Source organism: Chanodichthys erythropterus, chromosome 5 (genome assembly GCF_024489055.1).
Source record: "Chanodichthys erythropterus isolate Z2021 chromosome 5, ASM2448905v1, whole genome shotgun sequence".
Classification (NCBI taxonomy): domain Eukaryota; kingdom Metazoa; phylum Chordata; class Actinopteri; order Cypriniformes; family Xenocyprididae; genus Chanodichthys; species Chanodichthys erythropterus.
In genome coordinates this window covers 22,781,966-22,806,434 of record NC_090225.1, presented here as the reverse complement: position 1 = coordinate 22,806,434, position 24,469 = coordinate 22,781,966, and the positions used below count along the sequence as shown (strand labels likewise).

The 24,469-nt window shown below is 35.7% G+C and overlaps 3 protein-coding genes across 4 annotated transcripts in view; 2 read left to right on the top strand and 1 right to left on the bottom strand.

The window, feature by feature from the left end:
* Nucleotides 1-1,034: 1,034 nt before the first annotated feature.
* srd5a2b (steroid-5-alpha-reductase, alpha polypeptide 2b) lies at nt 1,035-4,752 on the top strand. The gene is made up of 5 exons (XM_067385380.1): nt 1,035-1,309; nt 1,924-2,087; nt 4,189-4,290; nt 4,427-4,577; nt 4,686-4,752. The coding sequence occupies exons 1-5, from the start codon at nt 1,035-1,037 to the stop codon at nt 4,750-4,752; spliced, it is 759 nt and encodes a 252-aa protein (XP_067241481.1).
* Nucleotides 4,753-9,058: 4,306 nt separating this feature from the next.
* mkks (MKKS centrosomal shuttling protein) lies at nt 9,059-16,735 on the bottom strand. Its single transcript, XM_067385379.1, has 4 exons — nt 15,234-16,735; nt 12,600-12,781; nt 11,913-12,023; nt 9,059-9,472 (listed from the first exon to the last, which is right to left on the bottom strand). The coding sequence occupies exons 1-4, from the start codon at nt 16,216-16,218 to the stop codon at nt 9,059-9,061; spliced, it is 1,692 nt and encodes a 563-aa protein (XP_067241480.1). The 5' UTR covers nt 16,219-16,735.
* A 402-nt stretch (nt 16,736-17,137) lies between these two features.
* slx4ip (SLX4 interacting protein) overlaps nt 17,138-24,469 on the top strand; it is a 57,733-nt gene continuing 50,401 nt past the window's right edge. The window contains exons 1-2 of one of the 2 annotated variants that reach the window (XM_067385378.1): nt 17,138-17,340; nt 17,478-17,516. In XM_067385378.1, coding sequence (XP_067241479.1) covers nt 17,490-17,516 — 27 coding nt within the window. In that variant the 5' untranslated portion in view covers nt 17,138-17,340; nt 17,478-17,489. Of the gene's footprint in view, nt 17,341-17,453; nt 17,517-24,469 lie in introns of both variants that reach the window. The other variant, XM_067385377.1, reaches the window with a different exon arrangement.

Genomic DNA, 24,469 nt, shown 5'->3' with positions numbered 1-24,469 from the left:
ATGATATACACTACCGTTCAAAAGTTTGGGGTCAGTAATTTTTTTCTTTCTTTTTTTTCTTTTATTCAGCACGGATGTGTTAAATTGATAAAAAGTGATAGTAAAGATTTATATTGTTAGAAAATATTTATATTTTGTTCTTTTTAACATTTTATTCATCAATAAATCCTGAATAAAGTATCACAGGTTCCAAAAAAGTATTAAGCAACACAACTGTTTTCAACATTGATAATAACTGAGTATCAAATCAGCATATTAGAATGATTTCTGAAGGATCATGTGACACTGAAGACTGGAGTAATGATGCTGCTTTGCATCACAGAAATAAATTATATTTTAAAATATATTAAAATAGAAAACCATAATTTTAAATTATAATAATATTTCACAATATGATTGTTTTTTTCTGTATTTATTATGAAATAAATACCGCTTTACTTGTCGAAATGTAAGGAAACCTACATGGTGTCTGAGAGGAGATTTCCTATTGAAAAGTATTAATATGTCTGCCAAAACAAACACAAAAGGAAACTAAATGCCCATTTACCTCACTGAAATATGATGATACTCAAAAGAACTAGCTCTTTCACCTATGCTTTTATTTGTGTAATCAGGTTGAAGAAAGAAGAATTGTTCTGTAAAATGAATGAAAATTGAATTTCTTTGTTCATCCTTCTGAACACAAAATATACAGGATCAACAAAACATGGTCTTCTTACTGAAAACAATAGCCCAGCCTCACCGACATGCCTGTGTTTTGATACCATTCTATCATATGTAATCTGATGCTCCCCACCAGTGCATTAGTAGAAATATCTCTCGCAACATGTCAAAAGGGAAATCTGTTTGAAAAAGGCACTCTCACATTTCAGCAGGGTGCATACTGTCGCATGATCAGGATTCGGCTCTCTCTCTGCTTTTGGGGAGGAGCTGCTCTGAGACATTGTGTTTGCAGAACTCTGGTCAGGGGTTAAGAGGGGAGATACAACATTAGGCTCAAACCTGGTCTGGAATTGAACAGATACTCAACCTCCATGCAGTGCCAGGAGCTCCTCGTGCGGGGCCTGAGCTTGGGGATGATCCTGGGTGGGGTGATGCACTTCATATGTCTCAGGAAGTCTCATGCTGCCTACGGCCGCTACGTGGACACCTCGGGCAGCTCCATGATGGTGCCCGCAAGGCTAGCCTGGTTCCTCCAGGAGCTTCCTGCTCTCCTGGTGCCCCTGCTTTTGATGCTGATCACGGATGGAAAACACAGCACCGGGAAACACCTGATGCTCTGGACCTTCTGCCTGCACTACTTCCAAAGGTAAGCCGTGCGCATGATGGGACAACGTGAGTGGCCGTTGGTGGGGCTGAAGAAGAATTCAAAATGTTATTAAAAACACTTTATATTATGTTAATTTTAGAACATTAATGAAAGATCACTAGTATAAAACACAGACAGGCCAGAGTGGATGAATGCATATGTTTTTTTTTTTTTTTTTTTTTTTTTGATATGCAAAAGTTCATTTACACCATTTCACAAACCTGGATGTATTATCTAGCTCACCCAGAACAAATGAGGGGGAAAAAAAACACACCCTTAATCCGAAGACAAAAGGGAACTGGGTGGAATGTTCTAGATTCCTGCTTCTTTAGACTATCATGCTGTGCTGACAATAAATTAAGGCTGCTGCGGAAATGTAACGGCTTAAATGTATTAATATTTGATTTGAGTAATTAACTGAACCAAAAAGCAGTTGAATGACGTGAGAAATGCTTGAATAATTCAGTGGAAGCATGATCTGGACAAAACACAACAGGTTTGTGAGCAGGTGTTGAATTACAAAGAGCATGTACAGATGCACAATCACAGTCGAAGTGTAATGTAGGCAGATGTCCAAAAGATGCATTTGATCTGTATTAACATTCTGGTTTCAGGAGCTGCATCTACTCTCTGCTGACCAAAGGGCGGCCGTATCCATTCAACATCATGCTGTTAGGGATTGCGTTTTGCTCTATTAATGGCTTCCTGCAGGCACACTATCTGCTGCATTGTGCTACATATCACAACACATGGTTTTCTGATGCCTGTTTACTAGCCGGTAAAACTTGTTTACTGAAAGAATTATTATAATAAAATTGTGTGCTATTCAAAATCGAATTTGATTTGAAGTGGCAAACAGGATTTAAAATTGTCATTTGAATTTGTTTTTAAGAAACTAGAAATTAAATGGAAGGTACATTTAAAGAATTCATATAGGATATGAATTGTCATTTTTAATACGAACTACTACTGTAAGCTGAAAGCTGTCACATTTTGAAGTGCTATATTAAAATATAAAAATAAAATCTGTTTTTTAATACTGTCAAAGAGAATTTAGTCAAATATATTGGTAACACTTTACATTTGTTAACATTAGTTAATGCATTAAATAACATGAACTAACAATGAGCAACATTTTTACTGCATTTATTAACTTTTGTTAATGTTCACTTTCAAATGAAAATTCCCCCAAGCTTTACTCACCCTCAGGCGATCCTAGGTGTATATGACTTTCTTTTTTCTGATGAACATAATCAGAGAAATATTAATAAATATCCTGACGCATCCGAGCTTTATAATGGCAGTAAGCAATACCAACAAGTATGAGCTGCCTATTCAACTTACGGAAAAAGTGTAATTGACGCAACGGCAGTTTACACTTTCTTCGTAACTTGAATACGGAAGGCGGTCTGGCGGAAGCTAGATATTTTATTTCATAACTTGTTATATTTTTTTAACACAAACGCATCGTTTGGCTTCAGAAGACCTTTATTATTAACCCCTCCGGAGCCGTGTGGAATATGTTTATGATGGATGAATGTGGATGGAGACACTTTCTTCAGCTCATACTTGTTTGGTAACGCTCACATTATAAAGCTCGGCTGCGTCAGGATATTTATTAATATTTCTCCGACTGTGTTCATCAGAAAGAAGAAAGTCACATATATGGCTGGCTTCAGATTAATGTAATTATTATTAAAAATGATTCAATGATTAAAAATGACAGGGAAACACACAGAGAATATGGTAATGGAAAAGAACTACAGCACTTGAGCTCATTATTTTTTTAGCTTATCATATTAATACATTTTTTAAAGGTGCCCTAGAATTAAAAATTGAATTTACCTTGGCATAGTTGAATAACAAGAGTTCAGTACATGGAAATGACATACAGTGAGTCTCAAACTCCATTGTTTCCTCCTTCTTATATAAATCTCATTTGTTTAAAAGACCTCCAGAAAACAGGCGAATCTCAACATAACACTGACTGTTACGTAACAGTCCGTCGGGGTGTACGCCCCCAATATTTGCATATGCCAGCCCATGTTCCCAACATTATGAAAAGCATTAGACAAGGGCAGCAAGTATTAACGTCTGGATGTGCACAGCTGAATCATTAGACTAGGTAAGCAAGCAATAACAACAGCAAAAAATGGCAGATGCAGCAATAATAACTGACATGATCCATGATATTATATTTTTAGTGATATTTGTAAATTGTCTTTCTAAATTTTTCGTTAGCATGTTGCTAATGTAGGCTACTGTTGGTTAAAGTTACCATCGTTTCTTACTGTATTCACAGAGACAAGAGCCGTTGCTATTTTCATTATTAAACACTTGCAGTCTGTATAATTCATAAACACAGCTTCATTCTTTATAAATCTCTCCAACAGTGTTTAATGTTAGCTTTAGCCACGGAGCACTATCAAACTCATTCAGGATCAAATATAAACACCCAAATAAATACTATACTCACCTGACCCAAAGCATGCATGCAGCATACATGACGAACATCTTGTAAAGATCCATTTGAGGGTTATATTAGCTGTGTGAACTTTGTAAATGCACTGTATTATAGAGTCGCGAGCTCGATGGGCAGGGAGCATGAGATTTAAAGGGCCAGCAGCCCCTGAATCGGTGCATAGTTTATGATGCCCCAAAATAGGCAGTTAAAAAAAATGTATTTAAAAAAAATCTATGGGGTATTTTGAGCTGAAACTTCACAGACACATCCAGGGGATACCTTAGATTTATATTACATCTTGTAAAAAAATGTTTGATGGCACCTTTAATTAAATTTACTTCAGAGGAATTGTTTTATAATGTTTATACAAAGTTGTACATGTTTATTAAATGATTTTTAAACTATATTTTTCTAGGCCTGATAATATTTTTCATAGGAATGGGAGTTAATATTCACAGTGACCACATTCTTCGCAGCCTGAGGAAACCTGGAGAAATTTCCTATAAAATCCCGAGAGGTACAAATCTTTGAGGGTCTTTTTAATGTTAGCAACACTCATCATGTACTGTCTATATTTCAGTCTCTGTAAGCAAACTGCAATTAGTGTCACTGAATAAATGCTGAGCTGATTTATGTGTTTATTTTAACTGCAGGTGGCTTGTTTGAGTATGTGTCTGGTGCAAATTTCTTCGGGGAGATTGTACAGTGGCTGGGCTACGCTGTTGCTAACTGGTCCTTACCCACATTTGCTTTTGCTTTTTTTACAATTTGCTTCATAGGCCCGAGAGCCTATCACCATCACAGGTAAACCAAAATTCACAAATCACTTATTAAACTGTACGTCTTTGGCATGTTTTCAATAGGTGTTGATTGATTTAGAAAAATACATGTGGTTTCTTTAATGTGTTCCAGGTTCTATCATGAGAAGTTCAAAGATTTCCCCAGATCAAGAAGATCTCTCATACCCTTCATCTTTTGAGCAGATAAATGTAGTTGCATTGCATTCTGACAGAAGAAAAGAATTCATCTTCTTAATTGCTACAGTGTACACCTTTCCTTTTGGTTTGTTTTCATTACCTGATTTAGCATACTGTATGTGGGAATTATTGGCACTTAATCTTTTTTATTACTTGTACAGTATGTTATTGCTGTTGTTAGTATATTTGTGTGTAACTGTGTATAACTTTTATATCCCAGCTTAATATTAAGAGACAACTGTAAGTTGGTTGATTTACCCCAAAAAGTGTAAACTGTGTGACTCTGTGGTGCTCATTTTTTTTGCGGTTAATCGATGACTCACCGCCAATCAGTGTTGATATCTGTAAGTTTTCTTGAGAGTGAGTAGGTTATATAATCCATTCATAATTTGAAAAAGGTTTGGTTCGCCATGCAGAGGAGCAACGTCCAGGTATACTGCAGAGTTTCAGACGTAGCATTTAATTACGAGAATAAATCCACTTTATTCTTCTGTAAGTCACTCCTGAAATTGATATAACTGAAAGCAATAAAGTGGCAAAAGACGGCAAATGAGCTAATGAGTGGTCCTCTGCAGCCATCTACTGGTGATAGTGGTAATTTAATGTCAATTTCATTTGGAAAGTGTTTGTTTTCCATCAGATGTCAAAAATTGTTTTCTCCATGAATAAAAATGAGAAATGTAAATCTTATTTAAAGTGAATTTACTGTACAACTCAGAAAATAATATAAAAATGTTTTTAATTTTACATGCAGTTAAAAAATATTACAAAAAAGTATTTGTCTAGGGTTCAGACATTAAAAGGGTTTCGCAATTTAACCCTCAGAGGGTTAAAGGAAATGTGTTCTAATCAAAAAGCCACATCTTTGTTACCTTCAAAAAGTACATCCATTCATTATAAATGTAATCCATATGACTCCAGCGGGTTAATAAATGGCTTCTGAAGTGATGGGTGTTTGTAAGAAAAATATCCAAATTTAGAACTTTATAATCTATAATCACTGGCGTCCAGCAATGGCTGTACGCGAGTCTAGTTCTGGCGGAAGAGTGACATCTGACCCATGACATATTGATGAACGCGGAAGCGCAGAGCATAGAGCAAAACAAAACACCGGTCTTGAATTAGAAGTCTAAAATAAGAATTTTTAAAAAGAAATGTCAGAGCATTTCGATGTAAGGGAAGTGGAGCTTGAGTTTGTTGCATAGCCCTATATTTTTTTTAACCGCAAGAGGCCTCTGTTCTCTATTCTTAAGCTACTCGTACATCCTATGTTGGGTCAGAGGTCACTCTTCCGCTGGAACTCGACTTGCGTACGGCCATTACCAGAAGCCAGTGGTTATAGTTTAAAAAGTTTTAAATATGGATATTTTTCTTACAAAAACCCATCGCTTCATCCGGTGGATTATGTTTGATTACGATGGATGGATGCGCTTTTTGGAATTTCAAAAACACGGGCGCCAATCAATCCCATTACAAAGCTGGGAAGAGCCAGGATATTTTTTAATATAACTCCAATTGTGTTCAGCTGAAAGAAGAAAAAAATTACACCTAGGATGGCTTGATGTTGAGTAAATTATGGGATAACTATCATTTTTGGGTGAACTAACCCTTTAAAGTCCCTGTAAAGTCAATTCTGAGAATTCTTTCTAAACACTTTATAAATGTTACAAATGTATTGCTAAAACACATTACAAAGTGTGTGAATTGAGTAATGCTTAATTGTGAAGTTAGAGCGTTAAACAGTTTTTCACCAAGTCTCTGCTCAGGATTTTTTGGGCGGAGCTAAAACGGGGGTCTAATGACGCACATCGTCCCCCGAGCATAGCCCCGCCCCTAACACTATATAACTGTCGATGACGCACAGAGCGTGGCGCCGCCTCTACAGCGGTTTACTCGCTGTGTCTCGAGCCTATGGTATCGAATGTCATTACGCTCATACAGCCCTTTGCACATTTAGCTAGTAATGCCTTCGTCACGCAAATGCATATAACATGGTTGTTATAATATACAATACAGCTCGGTCTTCTTATTTCCTCCCGTCTCGCGGCACCGTCATTTGTCGACTCGACAACAGTCCGGCAGTAGGCTACGTGCCCACCAATGAGTGTAAGTTACCGAGTTTGCGTATGTTATAATTAGTAGGTAGTCCACAGTAACTCTACTAAAATGTGCAACCCTCAAACGTGATTCTTTTGTTTATATGCATCAGTATGTTTGACTCATTAGACAAGTAAGTTGAGACGGCAGTTCTGGCGAGTGGGTGTGGTTTCAGTGCCGACAGCGGACACGCCCCTAGCGTTTGAGAGCAAAGAGCGCTGCCTATTTTTTCGAGATTTTGATAACTTATTTCATTTACTTGCAGATTTTTTTAATCATTCAAATTTGACTGGGTGGTTAATAACACAGTTTTCTGTGGTGTGATAAGCTCAAAACACATACTTTAAAATGACTTTACAGGGACTTACTTTAAAGGTGCCCTAGAATGAAAAATTGAATTTATCGTGGCATAGTCAAAAACAAGAGTTCAGTACATGGAAATGACATACAGTGAGTCTCAAACTCCATTATTTCCTCCTTCTTATATAAATCTCATTTGTTTAAACGACCTCCGAAGAACAGGCGAATCTCAACATAACACCGACTGTTACGTAACAGTCCGTCGGGGTGTACGCCCCCAATATTTGCATATGCCAGCCCATGTTCCCAACATTATGAAAGGCATTAGACAAGGGCAGCCAGTAATGTCTGGATCTGCACAGGTGAATCAACAGACTAGGTAAGCAAACAAGAACAATAGCGAAAAATGGCAGATGGAGCAATAATAACTGACATGATCCATGATATCATGATATTTTTAGTGATATTTGTAAATTGTCTTTCTAAATGTTTCGTTAGCATGTTGCTAATGAACTGTTAAATGTGGTTAAAGTTACCATCGTTTCTTACTGTATTCACGGAGACAAGAGCCGTCGCTATTTTCATTTTTAAACATGTGCAGTCTGTATAATTCATAAACACAACTTCATTCTTTGTAAAGATCTATTTGAGGGTTATATTAGCTGTGTAAACTTTGTTTATGCACTGTTCAAGGCAAGCGCGAGCTCTGTGGGCGTGGAGCAGGAGAATTAAAGGGCCAGTAGCCCTGAATCAGCTCATTTATAATGATGCCCCAAAATAGGCAGTTAAAAAAATGAATAAAAAAAATCTATGGGGTATTTTGAGCTGAAACTTCACAGACACATTCAGGGGACACCTTAGACTTATATTACATCTTTTTTAAAAAAAGTTCTAGGGCACCTTTAAGAGATACAACCAGTTTAGATTGAAAAGGCTTTCAAGTTGACTTGCTGAAAACGTTACTCTACACATGGTATCTATCTATCAATGTTGGGAAGGTTACTGTGGTAATGTAATAGGTTACAGATTACAAGTTACCCTATTTAAAATGTAATAAGTAGTGTAACTATTTCAATTACTTTATTAATGTAATGTAACTGATTACATTTGATTACTTTTCTAAATTTCTAATGAATGTTTTCAACTGTTTCAGACATTTAAAGGGTTAACCACACAGTAGTACTCAACACTGATTACTGTCAGACTTTCAAAATCCTTCATCACTTGAATTAAGATTATAATAATTTAATTTTAAAACTACATTTTAATCAGTTTACACAACTCATCTGAGTGATTCATTCACGAATTGGACAGAATCTGTCAGTTGACTAGCTAGTTCATCTTTTTTTTTTTTTTTTTTTTTTTTTTAAGAAATGCCTGATTTTAACGAACAGAATCGTTGAGTGAAATGATACTAAGAGCATTTGAAGTGAAGCAAGAATTTGACTGGCGGGGCAAAAAGGTACTTTAATAGCCAAATCAACAGCAGGAATGTTAACATACTGGAAAAGATCTGAAACCTACTGCGGGGAATTACATGTACAAATAAACGCACTCGTTGTTATTTCTTACAATATATCTTTTCCTAGATTAGATAGTTCTATGTAGTAATTTAGCAGATGTTTTTTACCCTTGCAGTCAGTGTACTAATTACAGGAACATCACCCCTGCAGCTACCAAAGCACAATGGCGATGATTTAAGCAAGACCTTTTGCCACTCCTGTCAAATACGGGTGAATTGGAAAAATGTACCTACCATAAGTACTTCTTAGTAGCCATGAAACTTTATTTTGCTTAATTTAAAAGTTGTCTTTATGACTGCAGGTTTAGCCGTTTAAATATTTGCATAAAGTGCATGTTATTGTGACACTCGCAGCATCAAGAAATGAGGCAACTCTCTGTGTTGATATATCAGTTGATATCCTTTATTATATATTTTACATCAAGAGCAAAATTAGCCATCTCGACCGCCACATTTAAAGCATTGAGCTTGGCAGAAAACGAATCTAATATTCTGGGCTGATTGTTAGTGTTTTCCAAGAAAACAGGAGAGAAAGTGTGGCACGCTGTATTTAGCGGGGTCTTCTCCAGGTCGGATCTGTCTTCCACCAGGCCACAGCCACAGGTTTGCTTAGCAGTGGTCTGGGAGTAGATATCTGGGACCCATCGGTGAGCATATGTCAGGTCAATGAGACAGTCCTGCCCATCATGCTCTAAGGAAAGAGCCACAGCATGCAGAGAGCTGCAGAATGCTTCGACTGCCATGAGGAACTCAGAGTGAGAGACGCCCAGAGCTGCAGCTGTTGTTGTGGCTGTGGACTGATTCTGTGAAGTAAAATGACAAAAAAAAAAAAAAAAAAATCAAATATAGCAGCAAGCAGAAATTACAGGGGCACACACTAATAGAGTGGTGCAGTGATGACGTCCCTCAAGATTTCCCAATGAGTTTTTATAATGGGGGTTTTCAATTTATGAATAAAATAAGGTCTAGAGTTGTCAAAAGTGCTCACCACGTTGGTACTGAAATTTAAAAAATGTGACGCTTTGAGCGCTGTTGAGCGGATTCGTAAACGCCTCAGATTGGCCACTGTGTTTATGCGCTCATCGGATATGTCTGTGATTGGCTTCAATGATCAACGCTGTAAAAACGTAATTAGTCATCAATGAAGCTCTTCACCAAGTAATTGCACAGATACACATGGGAGCAATTGAAAGCAGGCGTCTATCGCTGACCAGTCCGCTGATCTGTGCACAGCTGAATCATCAGACTAGGTAAGCAAGAACAATAGCGAAAAATGGCAGATGGAGCAATAATAACTGACATGATCCATGATAACATGATATTTTTAGTGATATTTGTAAACTGTCTTTCTAAATGTTTCGTTAGCATGTTGCTAATGTACTGTTAAGTGTGGTTAAAGTTACCATCGTTTCTTACTGTATTCACGGAGACAAGAGCCGTCGTTATTTTCATTATTAAACACTTGCAGTCTGTATAATTCATAAACACAACTTCATTCTTTATAAATCTCTCCAACAGTGTGTAATGTTAGCTTTAGCCACGGAGCACTATCAAACTCATTCAGAATCAAATGTAAACATCCAAATAAATACAATACTCACATAATCCGACGCATGCATGCTGCATGCATGACAAACACTTTGTAAAGATCCATTTTGAGGGTTATATTAGCTGTGTGAACTTTGTTTATGCAATGATAAAGTCGAGAGCTCGGGAGGGGGCGGAGAGCGCGGGCAATTAAAGGGGCCGCAGCCTGAATCGACGCATTTCTAATGATGCCCCAAAATAGGCAGTTAAAAAATTAATTTAAAAAAATCTATGGGGTATTTTGAGCTGAAACTTCATAGACACATTCAGGGGACACCTTAGACTTATATTACATCTTGTAAAAAAACGTTTGATGGCACCTTTAAAATTTCAGTACCGATTGGTACCGAAGTCAGTACTTTTGACAAGGTAAACATAAGTTGACGATACAATGTAAATTACACACACCTATATCAAAAACGTGAATTATGAAGCTGTTATGAAGCTGTGACATTAAAGTAAGTTAAACTGGCATTTTCCAGTTTTGTGAGGACTGGTCAGAATATGATCTGAGCCAATTTTTGTGAAGATTCATAAAACCTTGTCAAATCTTTTAACAGGGCTCCAGACTGCAACCAAATGTTAGCAGTTTGCAACCTTTTGCACTGCTGGTGCGACTAAATAGAGTTTTTCTTGCACTTCAAAGCTCTAAATATTATCCAATTTTAATGTTGTTTTTAATGTGATGATTTGTAAAACTAACAGTTTAAAGATGAAGAAAAACTAACATTTCTAGGCAAACAAACACTTAAAAAAAAAGACTGCCTCATGAAAAACAAAAACTTCTTCAAATTGTGACTGAATTACACAGAAAGCAAGTAAAGAATAAGAATATAATCACTGAAGCTGTCGGTCAATTTAGTATGGTACATTTAATAAGAGTAGAATTTTACATTTTTTCCTATAAAAATGTTTTTTGCACATTATTGTTAATAAGTTTTATCTGCATTTCAATTCAAGTTCAGTGCTTTACTGTCAAATTTCCAATAAATAAACATATAATATTAGTAACTGCACTTATTAATGAAAAACAATAGTAATATGATTAAATTACCTTTTATGATAAAAAAACAACAGAAAAAAAACAGTGCCACCGAAACACCACCTTCTGACCACTGCTCTCAAATGTTAGTCTGGAGCCCTGTTTAATAAATTTTGACCAGTGTGGCTTCAAAATTAACTTAAAAACAACGTAAATGTCTGTACACTCATTTTAAGGCTTCAAAAAATGTTACTACAACCAAAAACAACATTTTAAACAGTCAGGTTCTTCATCAGGTTGTAATAATATTTTCTGGAGCATATTTCTGTCGTTGTTTTTTTTTTTAATTATTATATATATTTTTAGGCATTTTGGGTTTTGGATGTTCATACCAATTTATCTTTTATTTATTTATTTTGCTCAAAAACAGTCCAACGATCCAACAAAAGCTGTAAGATCCACCTCAACCAAAAAAACACAAAAACAAAACAAAATTCAAAATGTTCAAAAATATGGGGCTGGCAAGTACAATAGATTTCACAGTTAATTCATAATTCACAGTCAATAAATGAATAACGTGTGAATCATTTCATAACATTCTGACTTAGTAATTAAGCAATCAATATTGTATAAATGCGACTGAATGTGATATGTAACTCAGAGGAACAGAATACCATGTGTGTGATGTGGGTGGCCAGCAGTGTCTCTGTGCAGCCTCCTCCAAGCAGGGCATAGGGCTCCCTCAGAGTCAGTCGCAACACATGTTCTGCTCTCTGGCATGTCATCTGTCCAACAAATTAAACAAATGTTCCATCATATGAGAGAAGTGAAAGAGGGAATTAATGCAATAAATTTGAATGAACAAATGCGAGTCCATTAAAACTGGAAAAAAGTCATTTGGAAAATTGAAACTTAAAAATACAAAGACAAAATAAATAGCTTGGAGAAATGAGAGGGAAGAATGCACCCAAAATAAATCCAACAGAATGAGCTTGGAGACGGCACAAACAGTCAATATTAATAGAGCGGGGCAATACATTGAACCTTCACAAAATATCTGTGATGATTCACGTATTGTGAATATTGCAATGATTTTAATGCAGCTTTCATTTGGGCATTACGTTTCCTAAAGACTGCATCATTAGACTGGATCCGTATGAGAGCATTAAAAAATAGATGTTTTTTAAACACATCTAAGACAGATGTTTTCATAAGCTTGATTTAATTTGGTGAATTATTTCAAACTGTGTGTATATAAATAATTGGTATAAAAGCTGTTATATTGGTGCATTAAATGAAAACAATTAAAATGATTAAATAAACACATAAAATTCTTGACTTGTTCAACATGTTCGACGAACCTTCAGTTCTTCCAGCATAGTTTCATTTCTGTGGCAAAGTACCATGGTGCTAATTGCAGAATCTTTAGAAGGAAGAAGCTGGAGCAGCTGTCTGGATCCACATGAGTGGAAACAGAACCCTCTAACCAACCCGTAAGCTTCTGCCGGGACTGGAGAGCAAAGAGAAGCAACAGCCTGAGCACCTGAAATTAAAATAAAAGTCTCTATGAATGTAGACTGACATTTCTTTTCAATACTATTGTTTTGCACTATTGATGTTATATACAGTGTCCTCCAATAATATTGGCACCCTTTGTAAATATGAGCAAAGGTGGCTGTGAAAATAAATCTGCATTGTTTATCCTTTTGATCTTTTATTAAAAATAAAAAAAATCACAAAATTCTAACCTTTCATTTAAGTAAAACAATTGAAAGTGGGAAAAAAAATCTCTAGTTCACGTTGGCCACAATTATTGCAATGTCCTTTTGCCAAGATAACAGCTCTAAGTCTTCACCTATAAAGCTTCATTTTTTGCTCAGTGACACATTTTTGTGTTGGTTTTGATGTTTGTTTTGGATCATTGTCCTGATGGAAGATCCAACCACAGCCCATTATAAGATTTCTAGCAGAAGCAGTCAGGTTTTTTTTTTTTTTTTATCTGTTGGTAATGCCATATATCTGAACAAGATGTCCAGGACCTCCAGCAGAAAAATAGGCCCACAACATTAAAGATCCAGCAGAATATTTAACCGTGGGCATATACTTTTTATCTCTGTTTGCACCAAACCTATAGACACACATCCTCTTCTAGTCAGATTTGTAACGTCTTTAGTTGATTGGAACTTTTAAATTATTGCCCTGATGGTGGAAATGGGGATTTTCAATGTGTTAGCTTTTTTCTTTCAGCCACTTTCTATTTTGTGAAGCTCAACAATGTTTTGCTGCACATCAGAACTATAATCTTTGGTTTTACTCATTGTGATGAACGATTAAGGAAATTTTAAACATGTTTATACTCCGGTGGAACAGGAAGTCATGGCTGGACAATGTCATGTTCATGATCACCCTGTGGTGCAAAAAAATGTAAATAATGGGAATATACTTCAGAGATATTTTACTCATAAGAAATTCTAGGGGTGCCAATAATTGTGGCCAACATGTTTTGGAGAAAAACATTTATTTCATAATGTGAGTTTCCCCCAACTTTCAATTGTTTTACTTCAATGAAAGGTTATAATTTTGTGAATTTTTTGAATGAAAGATCAAAAGGATAAACAATGCAGATTTATTTTCACAGCTGCCTTTGCTCAAATTTACTATTTACTAAATTTAATATTAGTGGCGAACACTGTATTATAACCAGTGTTTGGTGTAACTTATTACTAAGTAATTAATTACTGTAATTTAATTGCTTTTCCCTTGGAAAAGTAAAGAAAGGGATTACTCTTAATTTTTCTGTAATTTAATTACATTTACTTCTGATGTAACTGTATTAAATACAGTGCAGCAGAACAATTTTATATAAAACAATAGTGGATTTAACATCAATGTTTAACATCTAATGATAAAATTCATGTTTTTAATGTAACCTTCTCCCTTCAAATACTTTGGTCAGTTCAAAAATAATATATACAATTTTATATTATTTATTTGAAAGAATTAAAAGAGCACCACTTGTAAAATAGAATAATTAGTACAGTAATCTAATTACACTGGTGAAGATGTAATTAGTACCTAGTAATTACTTTTTTTTTTTTTTTTTTTTTGAGTAACTTGCCAACACTGTTTATAACCAATTAATGAATCAAAGGTGGCATGGCTTTAAATAATAACAATCATAAGTAAATACATACAGGCTTTAAATAATAACAATCATAAGTAAATACATACACTAATGTTAAAAAGTTTGGCATCAACAAAAAATACATTAAAAACAGTAATATTGTGAAATATTATTACAATTTTAATTAGCTATTTTCTATTGTATTATATTTCAAAATGTAATTTATTCCTGTGATGTCAATGCTGAATTTTCAGCATCATTACTCCAGTCTTCAGTGTCACATGATCTTTCAGAAATCATTCTAATATGCTGCTCAAGAAACATTTATTATTATTATTATCATTAATGTTGAAAACAGTTGTGCTGCTTAATATTTTTTTTTAAAACCGTGATAATTTTTTTTCAGGATTAAAGTTCAAAAGAACAGCATTTATTTGAAATAGAAATATTTTTAACATTATGTCTATCTGTCACTTTTGATCAATTTAATGTGTCTTTGCTGAACAGAAGTATTAATTAAAAAAAGAACCCACTTTTGGACCCAAACTTTTGAATGGTATAGTAGTACTGATTTTTCAACTGCCAATATTTTGCCTGACCCCAAACCAAATTTTTCACCATTTTCATTTTTATAAATTTAATTTATAATATAATATGTATGAAATGTTGAAATTGTGTATTATCTTAGGAAATTAGTTTTAAAATATGATTTTTAATATGTATTTAAATGCATATTATATATTTATTTTTTATTTTTTTTGTTGAATGTTAAGTTTATTCACAATAAAATATACAGTCAGAGCTGAAAATACAGAAGACTGTATTAAACAACTTGGAAAACATCTATAAATTCATCTTCAATAATATCTACCTGTTATCTGGATAAACGGCTCCATCAGGGCAAGTCCAAGCCTCTCTATCACCACCACTCCATGTTCCCTCAAGTAGTGCTGAAGGACTGGATGTACTACTTTCTGACAAGCAAATAAGTTCACTTTGTCTTTAACAACATGTTCCCCAAGCTCCAGGAGCTGCTGAAGGAGATCAAGCTCTGGGTCCACTCCCGTATGGATCTCCAAAGTTACATCTCCAACCTCAGAGATATCACCTGACAGTGATACATTGAAAAGCACCACTTTAAATGGACCAGATCCCAGTCTCTTAAGATCTACAGGCTGAAGCATTTCAGGCACATCCACCAGCAGTCCAGGGAAAACAGAAGAATCGCTCACCGATTGGCCCTCAATGCCGATGGTAACTGTGCTTCCGAAGCAGCTCACACCAGGAGAGTTGCAAGGGATTGAATACAGAAAGGCCTGGGCAATCAGTGAACTGATGTGCTGTGTCTCCCTGCTATTCAACATGCAGGCTGGTTTGCTGGTGATCATGCTGTGGGCCAGTACGACGAGTGAATCACAGCTGCTGAAGTCTACCAAGACCTTACAACCACAGGAGTCTCCTTTTAGATACATGTTGCATTCTTCCACAAGGCGTTTGTATGACTTGGCTGCTGCGACTGTTCTGAGGTTATATTTTTGAGTATTTTCAATAAGTCTTAGCATGAAAATCCCCATAAACAGCCCACAGTCACTGTAACGTGCGGTGTGATGTTGAACAGAAGTTGAGATCAGTTTGAGAAGCGGCTCAGACATATCTACTCGTTTGAGCAGCGCTGTAGAGGTTGAGGTGGTCAAGACGTGGCCCCCAACATTGTTGTGTATTTGTTTCAGTCTGCCAGTAGGTCCATAGGCAGTACTGAGTATATTTCTCATCAGAGCAATCTTTTGGCAGATGCCACTGTTGGAAAGTGGTTCATCTGTGCACACAGCAGGTTTCTTCTTACAAATGCGAGACATACTGTGGTTTCATTTAGAGAAATTCAATGAATGTTATTGATATAGGTAAGTTACTTTGCAGTAACACTCAGAAATAAATAGATTGCATGCTTAATTATGATTTTATGTAATGATTAATCAATATTGTAGTAACATAACATCTTTGTTTTAATTTTAGGTTAACATGAATATTAATGTAAAAATGAAAGTGTAAGGTCCTATAAGTGGTCACAGTTACTCTTAGCTTTTCCACCTAATAGTTCATTTTAAATGACTCTATGGCGTGACTAATTATTTTTCTATAAGTATAATCCATGTACTAAATTATTATGAGATCATAAAAACTGCTTACGTGATAATTATAAAACAATCAGTCAGATGCTGTTTTGGAGTTAAGCAAGTGTTTCACGTCGACAACTTATTAACATAACACTAAACATTATCATACTAAAATTTGATATAGAATTATAACATTTAGAAATATTTCATATAACAACTCTTGTTGCTGATTTGTATTCAAAACAAACGCAATAGCTGATGGCTCGTACATACCCCAACTTTAAGCTTATTGTTCAACTAACTAAACACATAAGAAAGAAAAACCAAACCAACCGTACGAGAAAAGCTAAGCGGATTGTGTTTACGTCTTACACATGCTCTCATGTGGTAGCCAAAACATGCCAGTTAAAAAGTATTTAACAACAGAAGCCAATAAAACAACAATTGACTTTCACACCGCAAACATTATACATTAAACGCGGAACTATAATTTTATTAAGATATATAACATCATATCGTATTTCGCAAGTTGCGAATATCGATCATGACTGTTCGGCAAAATATGTAGCCTCCTATATCCGACTGCGTCTCTATGACAACTGCACGCGCTGGGGTCCTAACGTGACAGGACAAGTTTCAAACCATCGGCGGGAGAATCTGTTTCAAGCTTCTTTCTTTATTTTATCGTTATTATTTTTTTTGGACTAATTTTAATTACAAATATTAATTTTATATAGCCAGTTATATCTAAGCATCCCAGAGTGTCATAAGAAAAGTATGTGAGCGCTATTTTATCAACAATCCTGCTTTGTGTTTTGATTTGGGCTTTTCTTCAGCTGCACCAACTGATTCTGTCACAAACACGTGAGTATTTCAATCTGGGTTTCGACACCGTATGTTCTTAGCAACAAAAATGATTTAAGTTTCTCTATGTGGAGATTCTGACCAGTTTCTTTGTTGTCTTTTTTGTTGTTCAGCACTTTCTCTTTGAATTTTTGCAGTGTTTCATCAGAATGCAGTCCTCTAAATTTGTGGTCAAGGTATGTAACGTTAAACGTCCTTATTTTTTATCTGTTGGTCATTGCTGTAGTATTTTTTGTTAATATTATTATTTTTTAGTGTGATTAAATGGGTAATTAAATGCCAATTTCAGCCACATCATAAAAATGTATGCTTTAGTAAATCAGAATTATGACAAAATGTCAAAATTATGACCTATAAAATCGCAACTTTTTAGCCTATGCCATAATTTTGTCACTTATCTAATCATTTTCGACTTTTATATAATTGCCTTTTGTCACCATTTCGAATTTTTATATCATATTATGTCATAATTTCAACTTTTATGTCATAACTATGACTTTTATGTAATTAATTTGACTTTTTATTTAATTGACTTAAAATGTCGACCTTTTATGTCAAAATTATGACTTAGCATATCATACTTTCAACTTTTTATATCACAATAGTGACTTTTTGTCTCAATTATGATTATGATTTTTTTCTTATGTGGAGGAAATGGGCTTCCATACATAGTAGTAAACCTCCACGTTGTGTTATAAGAAAGAAACCTAAAGAAGAGCCGTTGAAAAAATCTAACTGTACTTAATTTTCTAAACGCTAGAGGGGGTAGTCGCCTCAGCAAATGAGTGCTATCAGCATGCAGCTGTCTGAATGTATTCATTATGTAGCTTACAGAACAACTCCCATTTTTTTTTTCATGTTCTCTGTATGTGCTCATTATGTGTTTGGCTTGCATTTTGTTACAAACCATGCAAAAAAAAAAAAAAAAAAATCCGTCATAGCGTTACGCTGTATTATATATCCCATACCACCCCAGTCACTTTCTTTCACATCATGCATAATCATTCATGTATCCATCCAGCTGAATGTCTCTGTGTTTCTCGGCAGCACAGATCACGCTGAACCGGCCCTGTCTGTTCATCCTCAGGCCAGATGAATGTCAATGAATGTCAGTGCTAATGCATGTCAGATGTTTCTATTAAGCGCTAGAAAAGCCCTGGGTCTCTTTCTTTGTTGATGTTTCATATAGTAAAGGCTTTAACTCTAGTTCCTGGACGCTGCTGTGGATCACACACATCCGTGTTTAGTGCCAGACTTTGGCTGCCTGCATATTTCTCTCTTTCTGTCTTTCTCACTCATCATCTCTCCCGTCTTTCTGTTTTTCATTGTGGGAGAGCACCACTCACCAACTTCACCCTCCCAGTCTGCACATAATGATACTGTTATATATATGTTGCTCTCCCTGAGAAAGGAACTGTCATGCCCGACACTGTGACCACAGGGAGACATTTAAAACAGGGAGGCAAACAATACCATCAGCTGGCCCAGTTCTTAGCTGAACTCTTGTAGGGGAGCATAAGACCTGTGTCAAGATATTAAAATACTTCATTCTTTTCTATCCCAGCTGAAAAGGATAGTCCTCAAAATGAAAGTCATTAGCCCTGTGTGGATGGTAATTGTTTCTCACATGGACGTTTGTAAAAAAATACATTTGCATGGCACCTCAGTGATAAAACTCATGCATTTAGATGGAGTGAATTTTGTGATCTACAAACCCGGAAACATGCTGCTCACGTGGCCGCATGATTGTCTGCTGTAAATAAAATGTCATACGCTTGGAATAATGAATAAATTATAATATTTAATTTAATAATAGGAAAATAATATCCTTTTTACTATGTGATTATTTAAATCTCATGTTTTAAAAATAGGAAGATAGACACACTATAGTTGAAATGGATTTCTGTCTTGCATTTTATCTCAAATTAATGGATGTCATTCAAAAAATATGGCTTATTAGTTTATAAGTTAATGCTGCCTCTTGTTTACATGAGGTAAACATAAAGCTGCTTGGTTTATATTTTTAATGTATATAATTGTATGCTAATACATTAAACACTGTATTGCTGTAATGGCCCATTTCAAATGTTTACATCCTTTTTTCCCTCTCTTTCTCCTTTTGCTGAGGTGGAGCGGTGATAAAATAGTGTTCTTGTAAATACTTCCCAGCATTTTAGTTATAAAAGTGTACATATTTAAAATGCATGAAAATTACAGTGATTATTAAGTTATTTTAGAATGTTCCACAGTGGTCAAAAAGGATTCAAATGGAATTTTGAATTGATTTCCTCTTGTAAACTCAGAGATGTGGATTCGGATGGGAATTAAATTACTTCACGACCTTGGTGTTTGTCAAAAAAACAGTAGGTAATTCGGCCGGGGATTTTTACGCAGGTGGTGGGAGAAAAACCTCTGACATTCTGGATTCAGACGGTAATAAAATCACAGACCAGCCCCTGTAAATGCTGAAAATACCTTACGTCCCCATGGGAAACAATTACTGTCCGAATAGGGCTATTGTATGCATAAAAAAAGTCATACAAGTTTGGAATGACATAAGAGTAAGTAAATGATGATAAAAATGTCATTCTTGGGTGAACTATCCCTTTAAGAAGACTATAAGTACAAAAATCTGTAGAAAATCAGAAAAGGTACTGTTAATTTTCTGGTACGACATTACCTGGTAAGTGTGCGGACATGTTCATTTACCCAAAAACACTTTTCTGAGTGTAAGTCATTCGTAGATTGATTGTAGATTGTTTGAAAATCCCGACCAGCCTGACACAGCAAAATTAAGTTGGATGTCATGTTCCCAGTGTGCAGTGCAGTTCTTGTAGGCAATGAGATACTCCCACGTAAGTTGACTCATGCTTCAAGTCGAGGCCCTGACTTTTTCCTTAACGCCTCAGAAGACACTGAATATTTACACAAGACCTGCCACAGCACTCTGCTGTTATACCCATCTGGTGCAGGAGATGATGGGAGATTGTGATTCTTTGTTTTTGAGTATGAACGTTAAGTGCTGGGTAGTATGACAGATGTCTTGGCTCTGGTTTATGTGCTAGGTTGACTTCCCTGGTAGATACGGACCACACACTTGGACCTCCAAGCATCCTGTTACTGTCATCGGATCAAGGAAATATGTTGTAATTGAAACGCGGAGGGAAAAATGGGATGGATGCAGCTTAACAGACATGGGAGGATGTAGTAATAGGATACTAATCATGTCATTTTTAGAAAATGTCCAAAATATATTTCAGTTACTTATTACTGCAGATACTGTTTAGATTCACCAGCTTAATGTTGGTAGTTTAGCAGTATATATGATAAAAACCGTAGTGTAAGGAAGTGGAGGAATGTTTTTTTGTTTGTTTTTGTTTTGTTTCCGATACTTCCTTTTTACTAGAATTCTTGGGATCTTTCTGATATTGTTCCATTGTTTGTAGAACTTTACCAGGTGATATTCTTGCCTGTTCTTGCTGTAGGAATTTTGCTTCTGGGTTGTGTCCTTGCTTATGAAAAAAAAAAAAAAACAGAACTCCACTCAGGTGTGCTAACATCCAGAGATTAACTCACAGAACACAGAGCTAACTCACAGAGTTCATAGAAATAAAGGCTAGCTTAGTCATAATCACATTGATTTATTAGTGGATTGTGTTAAGGTTTTCAAATCCCCTGACCCTAAGCTTGGGCTCCAGACTAAAAAAATGATTAGGGACTTTTGGCTCCTTGTAATAAACATTTGGCCTTTTTTTTTTAAAGCTTTAATTAAACTTTTAATTAATTTTTAATTAAATTTTTTTTGGTTGAAATGTTTTTTTTTTTGTTTTTTTTTTTACAGAATTGCTCTTTTTTTTCCCCCCAATTCCATGATTCAGTGAGCATGTCAGTTTTGAACTCAGTAATGCCTCTGAACAATTTACTGGCTGAGTGAGTCCGTTTCAAAATAGTTTTATATAAAAATAAAATGTAAAGAGTCTTATAAAAAATAGTTTGAAAATAGTTAGTAAGAGCCATTTGTTCATGAAATGGGCATCACATCTCATACTGTGTTCATTGTTGCATGGAGCAAACACCAGCACATAATCTAAAGATATAAATACAGAACACCACCACATATGTTTTTAGATTATTTTTTACCTGTAACACTGTAAAAATATTTGTAATTTCTACAGGAAAAATTAAAAAGGCTACTATAAAAACCTGTTATTTGATAAACTGTAAGTTACATTACCATATACGATGAAAAAAAAAATGTAAATGGTTTAACATCACATTATATGTAATTTTACTGTAAAATACTGCAACATTTATGGTTTTTCCAAGTAAAAACTGAATTAACAATAATTTACAGTGGAAAAATGTGAAAAGACATTCCCTGCATTCATATAGGCTTAAATAATTTTGTTTTCTTCTTATTTTTGTGATCAGTAATGACCTTTTACAGTGTTTTGTGTTTATTATTTTATTTATGTTAGTTAATATGTATTGCATTATTTTAGTGTAATTTGTTTTACCTTGAGTTGTTTTTACAGTGAATTTCAGGCAACCACAGCTGCCTTTTTTACTGTAAATTTTAACAGGATTTTTTTGTGTGTAGATTTTACATTATTTAGTCACGTTTTGACCATTTTAGTTGCAGTAGAGCCTTGCTATATTTAAAAACTTTGGCACATATCAAATCTGATGCGGGATGAGTTTTGCTGCAGATTTGAGTAATGTCTCAAATCGTTTAGCTTATTGAAGAGAGATGTGCTGTTATGTCAAATGCCATAGACCTTCATTGAAGGAGGGACCTGAGCCATACAGATCAGAATATCTTAGAGAGCTGAAGGTGGACAATTTTTTATTTTTTTTACTTGAGCCAATAAGAAACCACCACAGAACACCTTAGCAACTGCATAGCAAACCTGGCAGCCACCCAGATCACACTAGCATCCAAAGATTTTGCATGCAAAAATCTAGTTTAAAAAAATCTAGTTAAACTTGTTTGTGTCTCATTTCTCTCTTCCTTACAACGCAATTGTTAACCCTCTTGAAGGAACACCAGGTGACTCATGCCATACAAAAAAATCAGCAAGTCAAGACCAAAGATTTAAACTTTTAACAGGCAACACCCATAGATCTGAAGAGTTCCCTTAGGCTCCGGAGACTGTTCGTCGACCTGCGACGCTCTTGCAAAGACAAAGATGGAGCTAGACAGAGGGGGGAGTTTTATTGAGTGAGACTGCTTCTGCTGCCCTCTGTCTCTCATTCTCGCTTTCTCTCTCCCAGCATAAACATCTGTGGCTGGTTAATGTTAGCCCTGGAGCTAAGTGCAGAGAAAGGGGGTCTGGTTCTCACAGCAGCGATAGCAGTGGTAAAAGGGCAGGGATGTGTGGTGGCGAACAGGCAACTGCTGCACAAACGCTTCTGGGCCGACTGCCCGACACTAATCAGAGAGTGAGGGCAGGGGAAAACTCAGTTAGGGAGGGTGAAACTGATAAGAGAAGGTAACAAGGGAGCATCTTGGGAACTGCAAGTGATGCAGAGCAGAGCCAGAAGTGCAAAAAGCCGAAAGCAACCCGGTTTTCTTAGCGATTGGGAGTAGAAAATAGCACAGCTTAGCCGTGGACTTCGGTTAGAACGGCAGGGACTGATTTGGTATTGTTCTGTTTTATTGTTTGTTTGGTTTTAGGCCTTTTGTAGTGTTTTTCTTGGCAGGTCATGCTGATCTGATAAAGAGTGAAAGGTAAGAACGAGTTCAATCAGGAGGTTATTGACCTACAGAAAGCCTCAGGTGTATTCAACGAGGATCAACAAAAAAAAGGATGTAGAAAAAGAAGCTGGTCTTTGCTTCAAGCCCTATACAATAATATAGTGAAAACTAAAAAATACCTTGTATGATCATATCTGTGAAAGATTTCTTGAAGACAGCATCATTCTTCCTCTAGAATGTGACATACAGCTGTCAAGACTTTCATTGCACAACAGTGAAGGATTTGTTAAAACCATTGCAGGTGTTTAACATAAGTGGACTAATAAATCACACATGGATGAAAAATAAACCAGCACATAAAAAAGTTACTCAGCAAACAAAAGAAACTGCAAACAAACCTAGATTACATTTCAGAGAATGTGAATGCATCTGCCAAGGGATTGTTTAACAGAGGTTGTGTAGCGGGCTAGCAGCTTAGGTCAGAGATCACCTCTCAGTTCAGCTGTTTTCTGGCAGATTTTTCCCCCTGAAAGGCTTTTCTGTAAGACATTCAACAAAACAGTTGCAAAAGTAGCTGTTGCAAAACTTATGTTTTAATACCATTCTCTGCAAATACAGCAAATGATTTTCTTGTTTGCTGGCATAACAGAAGACATTGGATGGCAGTTTTGAACTATTTTTAGATTTCTCACAAAAATGAATCCAAATCTGTAGATGTCTTTTATTGTAACTTGGTAATGCAAAATTGTTGTTGTTAAATGTGCAAAAGCTCTCAATTGCCCTGTTTCCACCTGGTATAAAGATGTGTTTTGGTCGATCGGATCTCAAGTGGATGAGAGAGACCCATACCTGTCTACACCTGGTGTTTTAATCTCTTTTGTCCACTTTCGACCACTTCTGTCCTGATTTCTTCAAGGGAGGCTTAATACATTTTTCGCCTTCAAACCAAACTTATGGCTTCAGCCGGCAAAGTTTAAATCCTCTCTGGTTAGTGTGCTTCCCATAATGTTTATTGTGTCAGAAGGCAGTCTTTAGCGAAAATGCATTTTTGACTACCTCTGGAAGTGGTTGAAACTGGACAAGCTCAAAACGTTTTACACCCCAATTACACCTATATTTAACATCGTCCACTTCTGATTGGATCGACCAAAACGCATCTTAATACCAGGTGTAAACAGGACCCATCTTAATTACTCTTCCATCCAGTCAAACAGGTGTCTTCCACTGCCCCCTTTAAATGGATAGTTCATCCACAAATGAAAATCCTGTCATCGTTTACTCACTTTCTTCTGTTTCAACTGTTTTTTCCCTTGCAATGAAAGTCATTGTGACCCAAAACATAAATGTTTCTCAAAATATCTTCTTTTGTGCGCCATAGAAGAAAGAAATGCATGCAAATTTGAAACGTGAGGGTTGATGTAAATTATGATA